This window comes from Oncorhynchus mykiss, chromosome 5, assembly GCF_057628025.1.
Source record: "Oncorhynchus mykiss isolate SJ-2025 chromosome 5, ASM5762802v1, whole genome shotgun sequence".
Taxonomy (NCBI): Eukaryota; Metazoa; Chordata; class Actinopteri; order Salmoniformes; family Salmonidae; genus Oncorhynchus; species Oncorhynchus mykiss.
The window spans coordinates 61,389,779-61,403,127 of record NC_143026.1 but is presented as its reverse complement, the minus strand read 5'-3'; the positions used below and the strand labels follow the sequence as shown (position 1 = coordinate 61,403,127).

The window sequence follows — 13,349 nt, the reverse complement described above, 5'->3', positions numbered from 1 at the left end:
GGGTGTCCCATCTTTATTTCATTGCAGTAGCTCTGACCTTGTAAATAAATGTTTTGTTTTGTGTTTACAGAGCATAAGAGATGGAGAAAACTAGGGTAAAGGGAGAGGGGATCCAAAACACACAAAACAACTTTGTTATACTGTACCTCTCTGTTAAAGGCCCAGTGTAGTCAAAAATCCCAAAAATGATTTGATATTGAGAAACAAATGGCTGCATTGGACCTTTAACATATGATTGGACCTTTAACATATGATTGGACCTTTAACATATTTAACAGATAATCTCTAGCCGTCCTTTCATTGTCTCTGCTTATTGGACTACGGTTCCATTTCTTTGCTTATTCACTGACAAATGAAACCCCTTCCCTGATAAAGGGAGGAGAAAATTATAACACTGTGTACTCTAGCATGAGAAGACAGTGGGATGCTCAGCTTCAATCTTCTTAGCAGCTGGCTGGGACTAGGGTCAAGGATTAATCTCAGGTTAGTGTGTCTTGATAGATGTAGGACTCTAAGCATTCGTGACATCTTTTTTTATTCATTGTTCATTGCGAAGCATGTGGACAAGATGTTTGTTTTTTTAAGCAATCCAGATGTTTGAGGATTCTTTATGTACTGATTCAATGTAGAATTCACCATCAATATTGCAGACTGGAGAAAACCGTATCCTGGGAAAAAGACAGAATAATTTTGACAGACATTTTTGGATTTCCGTTGTCAATATATAAGACACTAGACATTGATGACTACACTAGACTATCATCAAGAATCCATTAACTCATAAATGTTTTGTCGCCGACAATAAGAATGAAAACAATGTTTTTATGGGTTGCTGGGTTGCTGGGGGTCAATTTGTGAAGCATTCCCAACACCGTGTGTGGACAACATAGCATGCTGACTATAAATCACAAACACACTGTGTTGGCCCTGATTCAGAATGAGAATGGAATTGGAGGAGATGGTTGGATTTCGCACAGCGCGCCCAACAAAAGCTTCTATGTTGATCTGCTGCTCTTTTCCCATGCTTTTCTTTGTGCCCCTCACTCCAGCGCAACGCATGCCTACCCCGGCCCCGGCCAAGATGTCCAGCAGTCAGTGTCTGCTCAGGCCCGGCCTGGCCCAGGCACTAATCCCTGAGCTGTCAGAGGACCCTGCTCTGAACTCATCCTGGCCCGCAGGAAAAGGCTCTAATTGGGGGATTTTCTACATCATTAACCCTGATGAGCAGCCATCCCACCCTCACTACTCCCACCCTGCTCTCGCTCTCTGTCTTGCTCTCCCTCTCTCTCGCTTCCACACTAACATTTTGTCTCGGTGTCTCTCTCTCTCTCTCTATTGCTAACACTCCCTCTCTCTTGTCCCCCCCCCACCCCACCTACCCCCTCATGATTAGGATGTCCATGTCCTCCCATGGAAATCCACACAGAGTGCTGTTTGTTTGGCTCTGGGAGAACACTGTTTAGATTGGATCTCCAATAACAATATAGCAGCACGTGTGCTTTACTGATGAGAGAAAATATTTTCTGAAGGTTAAAGGGTGATTGCTTAATTGTTTGTCTGCCAAAACATTTTCTCCAACACAGTTTAGTTTATAATCTGTCATTAAATGACCTCCACACAAAAAAAACACCAGGTAGTTACAAACACACACAGATCCAAAAAGAATATTCAGATTAAAATCATGTTTTTGTTTTTACATTCCCCACACTGTTGTGTTCACTGTTCACGTTTTGGCCCCAGATGGCCCCTGGTGAGAGGTCCTCCCGGGCTTCCATCTGTCCGGGAGTGTGGTTCACATGCTGGAGAGGCAAGCGCGGCAGGTACAGCCCACTGTGAACATGTGCTGCAGCGGCAGCGCCCAGGGGCAATTAGCGAGCAGCGGGCCCTGTGGCCGGGCCCCCCCCCTGGGAGCCTGATTGATTGGAGCCTCATCTTCCTAACGGGCTGGCACCATGCCACCAGCCAGGGACCAGGGGAGAGGAGAGGAGGGGCTGGGACGAAGAGAGGCTACTTCTCCACTGTGTCAGATCCTATCTCTATCCCTCACATACTACAGTAGGCCTAATAATATACTTCAGATACCGTCCTATAGCCATCCATTTATATTCAGAGATTTACAGTAGATAGATATTCACAGTCAGTGGATTTATAGAGTAGATAGGATAAAGGAGACAGAAGACAACAATTCTATCAAACTATATTTGTTTATTTTTTTAAGTAGATATTAAAGTTTTCTAGAACATGGACATCAACATTTCAGACAAAATAAAAGTAAACAGTAACAGAACTAGAACATATAACGAATAGGATGTCTATATGGGGATATAAAAAGTGTCCTGTATATTTTCAGATATAAACCTAAAATAAACTTCCCAAGTTTCTAGTGCATTTTTAAAATATTTTTTATATCTAAACTTTGGCTTAATCTTGATCCCAGTATCACATGAGGAACAAACATTTCTAAACATATTGTTTAATGTTCAAACTAACCCTGTTTCTATGTTGGGTGTGAGGTCCTGAAAATACCTGACTAGAGTTAACAGCTAAAGAGTATGCACTGATAACATAAAAACTAGACAACTGCAATTAAATTAGAAAAAAAAGAACAGCCGACGTAATTAGCAAATCAGCAATGTTGAGCGTGAGAGGTGAGCATAGAATCCCATAACACATCAGTAAAACATCTGAATATTACTTTGTGTATTGACCAATGGGGCTTTTACTGTCTATGACAAAGAAACATATTTATATCTGCAGTAACACAGAACTAATACGTTGTAAACTCCAGTCAAACAGTAAGTTGGATGAACTGACAATTCTGTGGAAACTTTTTTTAAACCGTTCTACTCTGTCACTCTGAACAAATCATATGTCCGGCAACATTTTGAGTTTCCTTTCAAAACAAATGCTACAACATTTCCACTTTTGTGTAATGGAATTTCCTTCCTCCATATTGTGATAGTCTACACACTATCACTGAAATAATAGTAATTAAATGTTACCACTTGCACATTGCAATAGGATGAATAATATTTACCTGGTAAAAGTATTGTCAAAATCAAAATGCTAAATTATTTTACATCAGAAATGTTTAATCCTATGTAGCCCTTGATATGACACGTTATCATTTAACAACGTGGTCGAAGATTGTCTTTTTTACCATACATAAACCATATGAAATATGCATATAGTCATTATCAAAACATTATGCCACAATGGACCCGTACACCCCATGTAGTATCTCTTCGACATATGCCAGAATAGACTATTCATGCTCTTTTTTCATTCCCGGGGTCTCGCTACAGAGGCCTATTTAGTGCAGTCTGTGACCGTTTTCCCCCTCGGACTTTAGACAAAGAAGATGGCTTGGATCAATTGTGCCGAACAAAGAGGAAACTATGTAGGGTGACACATCAGACCGTTCTCCTTCTGCTGCTCTGCACGTACACACAGTGACGGAAGGCCAAGCTGCCAACACGTTTTCTTCTCCAACAGCCACTGAGGCAAAAAAAAAAAATAAAAAGTTACTTCAGTGGCCTCTTTCGCTCTGTCCCCCTGTCCTATTCCCACCCCTTCCGTGTGAGAGGGAGGTCTCCTGGCTTCCCTTCTCACTGTAGGAGGCTTACGCCATAGATCACTCTTTTCGACTGACCCAAACATGTTTAGCAGCTCTCCAAAAAAATTACTAAAACAGTTATTGCTTCCTCAGAGAATCAAGATGTCACATACTGAGGGTGCCATCAAATTCAGAGATTGGCTTTTAATATGTAGCACTCCTCAAGAACAATTCTCAAGAAAGAAGAGCCTTACATTGTTTGGCCTACCAGATCGTGAAAGAAGGTGTTGATATCAGTGTGTGTGTGCAGTCTATGGTGTGTATATCGACATGTGTGTTTGCAGTCTGAAGTTAGCCTCAGGGCAACCATCAATCTTCCTCAAGTCAATGACGACTAGGAGTAAATCACTTTCATAGATGTTAATTGGGTGTTAGAAGGTGTTCATCTCGTCTTCTCAAATGAAATAGCATGACAGATTGTTTTACGCATCCCCAGCTGAAAGCTCCCTGAAAGCTTGAGCCAGGATATCTCAACCATGACCCCACAACCCACGGTGTGGACAGAGGCTCTCCACTATAAGTGCAGTCGAGACAGACAGAAATGTAGTGTTTCATCCAAGGTGGCGGTGGTATCCTTCTTCTCCAGGTGTTGAAATAACCTGACCATTATAACTGGATGAATGATTCTGTGTTTCAGGGTCATAGACATAGCGATTCATACTGCCGCAACCTTCAACTACTATTATGGGAGACATGGCATGGCCATTCACAAATACTGAGAGAATTACTGGTTAATTGACCTGTAAAATTCATGATAAATTAGACAATTGGATTAATTAGGAAAATACACAAACCTTAATTTGCAGAGTTAAATGTGACCGTGTGTGAGCACTCTGCAGAATGTATTTTATGAAAGGATTTGGAGGGGACGTGAGTTGGTGTATACTTATTATTAGATTCAATGGTTAACAGCAAAGAACAAAAACATTAAAACTACTCTTGCAAAAAATAAAAGACCATTGAGTAACAAAATTAACACATGGACAGGCTGAGTGATCTGCATTACAAACTTAAAATACCCAATACTCTTTGGGATTTTCTGTGTCAAGTAGCTCAGTGGCTGGACAAGTTGTGGTCTGAGCTACATAGACATTGCATTGTGCTTTGTCACAAGCAAGAATGGTTATAGATCTTTAGCTAATGGCACAATTAGGCCTGGCCCAAAACCTGACTAGAGTGTACAGTGTTTGCATTTTTATAGAATTACTGAGAAGGAAGTATTTGTTGCCTTTTATATGAAATCCAAACTATTAGATTAGGATAAAACATCTAAAAGTTGCCATCAAGGGCAATTAGTGTCCAGTGGAATCCTTGTTCCAGTTGCTTCATAAAAGTTCATAAAAAAAAAAAAAGTATTCTATCATAACCTTGTTAATTTGAGCAGTCTTTGCAGTCCTTTTGGAAAATGGATGTTTGTGTAGTTACCTTTGCGAGGCCTTTCTTGACATTCTGTGTCATAGAATCCAGATTAAAAACCTTTTTGAATAGTGGCACACAAAATATGCATCAACTTCCAATCCTTCACATCACTAGTATGGAAATCAAAAAAGAGACCAAGAACCATTCTAGTGCTGACAAAGGGTAGAAATGTCACTGGTGTTGGAAATCTTAGAAATATCATCAGTCGTAACTGAGCATTTGTTGGTGCCATCACTGCAATCCTGTTGTGTGAAAAATGCCATTATCATGGCCCAAAACCCCAATCATGACTGGAAACAGTTTCAATAGCCCTCCTCAGACCATCACATGGGCTGCCAGGTTTTGTCCATGGACTGGATGTGTTCCTTGGCTTTCATCCTCAGTGCGGCGATGCTGGAGCTCCTCTGGTCCACGTCCTCCATTGGGTATTTGTCGGTGAAAGGACCGGAACACTGGTATGGGGGTGGTGCCATGGACTGCATCCCTTGGCCCATGGGTGGGCTGTTGAGGAAGCTGTGGCTGGGGTAGCCACCCTGCAGGCCTTGTCCTGGGCCCATGAAACCCGGGATGCTGTGGACTGGGGTGGCGCTGGACAGAGGGGAGGTCAGCCAGGGGTCCAGGGGGAGGGCGTTGCTCATGGGCCCCATGTTGCTGTGCATGGGTGGCCGGTTGAAGGAGAGCATGGGCGAGTCATGCAGCTTCATGGTGCTGGCGTCCATCTTCTCCTGGCGCCTCCATTTGGCTCTGCGGTTCTGGAACCACACCTAGAGGAAGGCAGAGGGTTTGGATTTATAGTCCAGAGTATTTACAGCACCGATCGTTCCAATTGGTACCAAATGGGTTTAGAATTGTGCTTTATCAAGCTACCTATTTTGGTTTCTTAGTATCCTCATAAATAAAGAATCATTGTATTGAAATGTTCTGAGACCTCCAGTGTTGTCCTTGTTTTGGCCTGCTCTAAGACTTAGCCCCCTTTGCACTGCTGTCTTGCACAATTGTTGGGATGTCCCTAGAGAACCTGGGACCTGAGCCATTGTCAGCAAGGTTTGGACAGTGACACTTGTCTTAATTTAAAGTTTGGTACCTACTGGAGTCTCAGAGCACCTATGGGCATAATGTGCTGATGTGGAGCATGTTCAGGCCCTACAGTAAAACGTCATCCCTCAGCAGGTCAAGTCCATAATATCAATATTTTAGCTGCATCGTCTCTATTCAAGTAAACCATCTAAATAAATAATCATCAACTAATTGAACAGTGGTATTCTTGAATGGTTAGTATTTTGGATTTCTACATTTTGTTGGATTGGAAAAATAAGCAATTTGCCAATTGTAATACACTCCAATCAATTGCCCTGGGCGCTTGGTGAACAACAGCTATAGTTGTATTTACAGTACAGAGTATTTTAACTGTACTGACCAATCTTAATCATTTCGACCTTCATCCATACCTACTGTGTCATTTTGCCGTGCTTTAAGACTTTGCCCTTAGATTTTGCTATAAGACCTTGCCCTTTTTTCTGCACTATGCCCTGCTAAGACAACCTTCTTATGTCTGACCTGAGCTTGTGTGGGCAGGACACAGCTTGCTTTGTTACTTGTCTGTATTTATAGTGTAACGCCTGCTGTGAGTGACCTTGAAGCTCCTGAGGATCTAGAAATCGGCCCAACAGTAAAGATCTCCTATCGTCACTCACCATTATCATCTAAAGATTCAGAGAAGGTATTTCTGACCCACTGAGGTTTTTCATTAGAAAACATAAGCCCTTTAACCATTTAACTCACCTGCTGATGTAAAAAAGGCTTTATAAATACATTTGATGGATGATTGATATTCAGCTTCAATCAATTTACCTGGTGGCTGAATTCACATTGGATCAAGGTTGCACCTGATCAGAGATGTTAGTATTTGAGTCCACTCCTAGTCACAATGATTGGCAAGAAAGTCAGAGGAGTTGACCAGGGCAGAGCACAGTACCAGTAAAAGTGGTGGTGGACAAACCTACCTGAACTCTGACTTCAGGCAGGTTAACCTTCATAGCCAGCTCCTCACGGCTGTACACGTCGGGGTAATGAGACTTCTCGAAGGCACGCTCCAGCTCGTGCAGCTGGTACGTGGTGAAGGTGGTGCGGTTGCGTCGGTGCTTCTTCTTGGGCTGCTCTTCCTCGCAGGGCTCCGGACTTTTCCCTCCATTGCTATCCACACTCTTCCTCAGATCACTAATTTCCCCATCACACTTGTCCGAGTACAGTCCTGAATCTGTAGAGCCCATAGCGAGAGAGGGAAGAGATTCACATTAGATGAAACCATCAACAAAGTGACTTGGACTCATTTTGATTTAACCAAACAAGCTTCTTTGGCTTTCTTTGCAAAGGTAAGTCGTTCATTCTCAAGCTTTGCATAGTTAAGTATCGTTAGCTTGTGAGACAAATGTTGGTTTCAGGCTCTCCTATCATCAATAGCCATATGTTATGTCTAATCAACGTCTGTCTTCGCTAGACAGGGATTCTTCACAATTAAAAGGCCAATGTGAATGAAAAATCATTGAAATGGGAAAATAGGAAAAAGACAGTGAAGAAAGGTCTAGCTGTTGAAGAGTTAGGGGTTGACAAAAGCTGAAAACATGGAATATTCAAATGAGCTCCACAAACCCTTAATAACTTGTTTGTTCTGAAAACGTCCCAGGACACACACATTTGACACCTGCAACAATAGGCTACTGTAGGCCAAATAAAGCTGAAGTTGTGCCTTACTCTACGCATGCAGAAAGACATATAGATTGTCCTCCTGCCTTGTAACGAAGCATACATGAGCAGCATACATGAGCAGCATACATGAACAGCATACATGAACAGCATACACGGCGCTGACTCGCTAAGGCTTTCACTGCAGGTTTCCACTAATCCTCAGAGGGAAACAGATGCAGCCTGTTAATTCCTCTGATAGCTTCCATGTATTCTTAACTGTAATCTACGTAGGACCTTCATTTGTATCAGTCCCATAATCAGGAAAATACTGTAAACATTACAAGGTAAAAGCCATAAAACGCTGTCATCGTGGTTGTTGAATTGGAATTATCAAAAAAGGGTAATCAAATTATATTGGGCACAAAGATGACCATCAGATCAGTTGTCTACGCTTCTGCCATCATAGCAGTGATCTGTGCACTAGTCCTGTATGGTATAATTCATTATTGGTAAACACATTATCTATCGGGACACTTTATTGGGACAGCCTTTATTGACACATTTGAAATATTACTTCATAATGGTAACATTACTCTCTTGTCAATTCTGTAATTTGTCCCTCACATAAAAGTAATAGGTTGTCAGTTTGGTTTGGTATTGTGGGTGATATTCATGACCAGTTCCCAATGACCACATAACTGTATAGCACATGGAGAGATAGGGACTCTTTGGGTGTTTCACTTTACAGCAGTGGTATTCAAACTTTTTCACCAGAATTTCAGAATTTAATTTTTTCCCCCAATAATTTCTCGAGACCTCACCCCAACCAAGCACAATCTTAAAAAACTGTACATTTCAATTTTTACATCAACAAATAACCTTCAATTCATTACATTTTCATATTTTTTCATATTTTTTCTTCTAATTATTTTTCTGAAAAACGTTTGTACATCGTCCCATACAATAATCTGTACTCTTTGTTAAATTATAAATAAATAAAATATTATTTAAATTTTGGCGACCAGGTCGCGACCCCAACTATGGATACCATTACTTTACAGTGTTTAGCAAAAACTTGATGAAAGAAACCTTATTGCACAATCACCAAACTAAATATGGCTAGCCCAACCCAGTTCAAACCCATGACGAGTAGGAACTAACAAACCCAAACCTTGCTGAATGGATCTTCATATCAAGCCAGTGCTTGATAGAATCAGGACAGAAAGCCAAGAAAAACCTTCAATTCCCAGACAGGGCCAGCTAGGAGGATTTTGGGGTCCATTGATCTATCTCTCATTAACAGCCTACGACAATGCCCATAGTGGCACAATGGAGGGGTCAGGCTGGGTTCAGTGACCAGCTCCCTGCCTGTCGGCCTGTCGGAACCGCCCGTCTAAAGACCTTGTCATGTTTACAGTCCAGCAGAAAACCTCAATGTGGAGGGGACAAAGTGACGCGATGTAGTACAAAATGCCCATTCAGACGGAACAGGGATGACTAACAAGTCAGTTATGTGTTAAGGACATGTAAATAAGTGCTGAATATTAAGTGGAAACAAACAAGAATTTAGCCATTGCTGTTGCACTGGTTGAACAGTGCTTATGATCATATTTTATAATTACCAACACTGTCATAAGACACTTCCAATTACGTTGTAATTTCATGAGTCATCAAATGCTGGTTTGTGCTACGTGTTTCACTAAAACCTTTGTTTTTATGACCCCATAGATAGTAACCAGAATGTAAAAACTACCATAGATTAAAAAACGTCACATTTTATGCAGAGTTGAAATGTTAATGAAATGAAACTGCACCACTGTAAAATCTCATCTGTGTCCAAGAGAAGATTAGGGGAATTCCACAAGGGGATGGGATTTGGGATGAAACCCCCTCACCGTCTTGTTTTGTGATTTATCTCTCAATCTCAGCATGATTTCACAGTATTTACAAGGTACAGACACATGTCATCTACTGCCCCCCCCCCTAGAGATACAATATAATGTTCTATTTCATTCTGTGAGCTGTTGAGAAACGACCCGGACTCTCTGCAAGGCTACAACCAATGCAGCCATTGAGGTCATCGTCGCCTCAACGCATTGATGCAATGGAAATAATCAAGTCTTAATGACTTAAGTAAAGCTGCTAATCATTACATCACAAAAAGACAAAGGGAAGTGTGCAAGTTCAGGCATCATAGACAGGATCCTCCGACACACTTTGTGGTCCACTTAAATTAAATGTTGGTATGAAAATTAGAATTAAATGAAAAATACACATTATCATGTATTTGTTTGGTGTCTTCCCCTGCCATCTAGATTGCATGTGATTGTGTGTGTTTTAATGCCACACTTTAAGTCTGTAATGTGCCTTATTGTATGACTGTGACAATAAAATGTCCCCCTTGGTAATCAATACAATACATTTAATACAATCAATCTTCTGTCTCCTTGACATAATCTTAGCTGCTTCCTACATGCAGTATGTTCCTATCAAATGCAGCAAAGCTTGAAGTGAGAGGGCTTGATTGATAACTTATGAACACCAGCGACGTGTCGACGTGTCTTAATGTGTTTTGGCCTCAAACATATACTGTACATGCAGAGAGTGGGCTGGCCATAAATGCCCTAGAATCAGAACAGTGATTTACAGTATGCCCAGTGGAGTGTTTATCTCACACCTAAGAGACTCACCATGGTAGGACTGCTGCTCTGAGAGGTGCCCGTAGGGCTGTGCTGGGTCCTGCTTCCCAGGGTCTCCCAGGTCATCCACGCCCACTTTGTGAAGCCCTGGGCCCCCAGATGGGCTGAGCAGGGGGTCCTGGTCTTTGCTGAAGCCCAGGATGACATCAATGCTGTGGACGCGGCCCCCCATCGCCGCCCCCCCTCCTTTCACCATCTCGTGGAAGTTACTGGGTGAGAGGCAGCTGTCGTCCACCATGCTCATGGTATCCAGTGATAAATGCATTTGAACGTTTGGATGCTCTCTCTATCCTTTAGCGGGGGAAAGTAGACTTGGCTCGGCTTTGTGAAGGAACAGGTCCAAGGATGAGTTTTAAAGATGTCCTCCACAAGTTCTGTGCACCTGCAAAACAAAGTCACAGTCATCACATGATCAGAAGCCAGTCTTGAGTCTTTGCCATTTAGTAGTGCCACATCAACATTCTCAAACACTCTCATATACTACTAGTACTACCTACCACCACTATAACATACAATCAATAATTGTACTAACATAATCTATTCAATATCAACAAAATATCAGCAAACATTTTGGGGGGCTAAATCAATCAATCAATCAAATGTATTTCTAAAGCCCTTTTTACGTCAGCCGATGTCACAATGTGCTATACAGCAATAGTTAAATGGTGTTTATGGTATATGTGTTGTCTATCAGAACATGGATCTGTCACTGAGGTTTATCTTTTAATGAGCCATGATATAATTATAAAGCGGATGATAAAAGACAGAGCCTCTTTATTCTATTGCATAAACTCATTACCAAGCACATTGAGTGCAATGAAATTGATAGGTGTGATTGACGTGATAGACTTTAGTATATTATAAAGCATTAACATAAAATCAATCTGTATTTGTATTTATTATGGATCACCATTAGCTGCTCCTGGGGCCAGCAAAAATGAAGGCATAATACATTAGAATAAAAATGTTAAACGTTAAAATAGATTTTAAAACAGATTTCACAATCCATTAAGTGTGCCCTCAAGCCACTACTCTACTACAATACACAATACAGGTGTACGTGTGTGTAGAGTGTGTATGGTATGTGAGTTTGTATGTGTGTGTTTGCTGTTCCATAAGGTGTATTTGTATCCGTTTTGTTTTATCTGGTTTTACTGCTGGCGTGAGTTACTTGATGTGGAATAGAGTTCCTTGTAGTCGTGGCTCTATGTAGTACTGTGTGCCTCCCAAAGTCTGTTCTGGACTTGGGAACTGTGAAGAGACCTCTGGTGGCATGTCTTGTGGGGTATGCATGGGTGTCCAAGCTGTGTGCTTGTAGTTTAAACAGACATCTTGGTGCATTCAACATGTCAGTACCGCTCACAAAAACAATTAGTGATGATGTCAATCTCTCCTCCACCTTGAGCCTTGCGAGATTGACATGCATATTATTAATGTTAGCTCTACGTGTACATTTAAGGGCCAGCCGTGCTGCCCTGTTCTGGGACAGTTGTAATTTTCCCAAGTCCCCCTATGTGGGACCTGACCACATGACTGGTCAGTAGTCCAGGTGTGACAGAACTAGGGCCTGTAGGACCTGCCTTGTTGATATTGTTGTTAATCAAAGACAAGTTGATAAATTGCTTTCTGAAATATCTTATTTACATAGCTATATTTAACACGTTTATAATGACATGGACAGGCCCACAGCTTGAAGTTTAGGGCAAAAGTTACATTTGACAGAAAAAAAACTTTGCTTTGGAGCAAAATCTTGGTTAACATGAATTTATAAAATATTAACCATGAAATTGTAATACGTTGCTTTATACAGTAGAGGTAAGAAACCCTTTACTGAATAAATATACATAAACTTAAAAGGACCAAATGTGAAATTAACAAAATGTAACTATGCCCTACATATTATACATTTGCATAGTTGTATTGTATTGTACTCTGTTGCATTGTATTCTATGATATTCAATATAATATAGTTGAATGATATTCAAGAGCACATGTTTAAGCACTAGGCATATCATTGTTGTATTAAAATATACAAAGTACAATGCATAGTCCTTAAAATGCAGAATCTTTGTATTTTATATTTAGCTGATACTGTAATTCTATACTTTGTGGAAAACAAAAATGGTTTCCAATACTAACAACATTCTCACTTTCAGTGTCCATCTCCTCCGATTTAAATGTCATATAGACACATTATGTTAGACTAATAAAACGTTAACCTTTCTTTTATAGTTGCCTAAATGTCACAAACATTTGCGGTGGTAATAGTAATAGCGGTTTGAACATACCTTTGAAGAAATGACGTGCTGAGCGCATGAAGTTGAACTGTCAATATTCCACCTGTTTCCTCCAACACTTCACTTCAACTACTGAGGTAGTTCACGCCCCTTGTCCGGGTGCTGCACACCAAAGCCGCGCAAATCTCAAGCCCTGTCTATTTTACCTTGCATCCTCTCTAGCCTTTCTTCAAAAACAATGTGCATAATACGCTGAAAAACACAACAAAACGTGTGTGCACAAAACAAGCTTGACAACTAATGTGGTTTTGTTGCAGGCTATAGTCTTTTCAAAGTGCAGAGAGAGAGTAACCTAGTGCTGGTGAATGGAAATAAAATGAGCGGATTAAAGAGGTTATTAATTGGAATCCTTCCCCTTTAAGAATGATTGACAGTTGTTTTCTAGTCAAGTAATTGCAGTAAATGTAGCTTACATTCACCCCACAGGAGGAGGCTGGGGCTAATGAAGCCATGACAAGACTTTCTTTCAGAAATCTATTGTTTTAAAGACAAAGGTCTGACTGAAAGTTTTCACTAATCCCCTCATTATTCCAGAGAAAGACTACATAAAAACTCTGGTAGGGACAAGTTATACATGGTGCATGAGAATGGAGAACAGCGTGAAGACCTGAACTCATGTTGACACATTTTTTA

At 40.9% G+C, this 13,349-nt stretch overlaps 1 protein-coding gene across 1 annotated transcript; it reads right to left on the bottom strand.

Annotated features, from left to right (window-relative positions):
• Positions 1-2,185: 2,185 nt before the first annotated feature.
• On the bottom strand, positions 2,186-13,081 carry LOC110524197 (retinal homeobox protein Rx1-like). The gene is made up of 4 exons (XM_021603619.3): positions 12,708-13,081; positions 10,411-10,801; positions 7,039-7,292; positions 2,186-5,799 (listed from the first exon to the last, which is right to left on the bottom strand). The coding sequence occupies exons 2-4, from the start codon at positions 10,682-10,684 to the stop codon at positions 5,359-5,361; spliced, it is 969 nt and encodes a 322-aa protein (XP_021459294.2). The 5' UTR covers positions 10,685-10,801; positions 12,708-13,081; the 3' UTR covers positions 2,186-5,358.
• Positions 13,082-13,349: the final 268 nt, after the last annotated feature.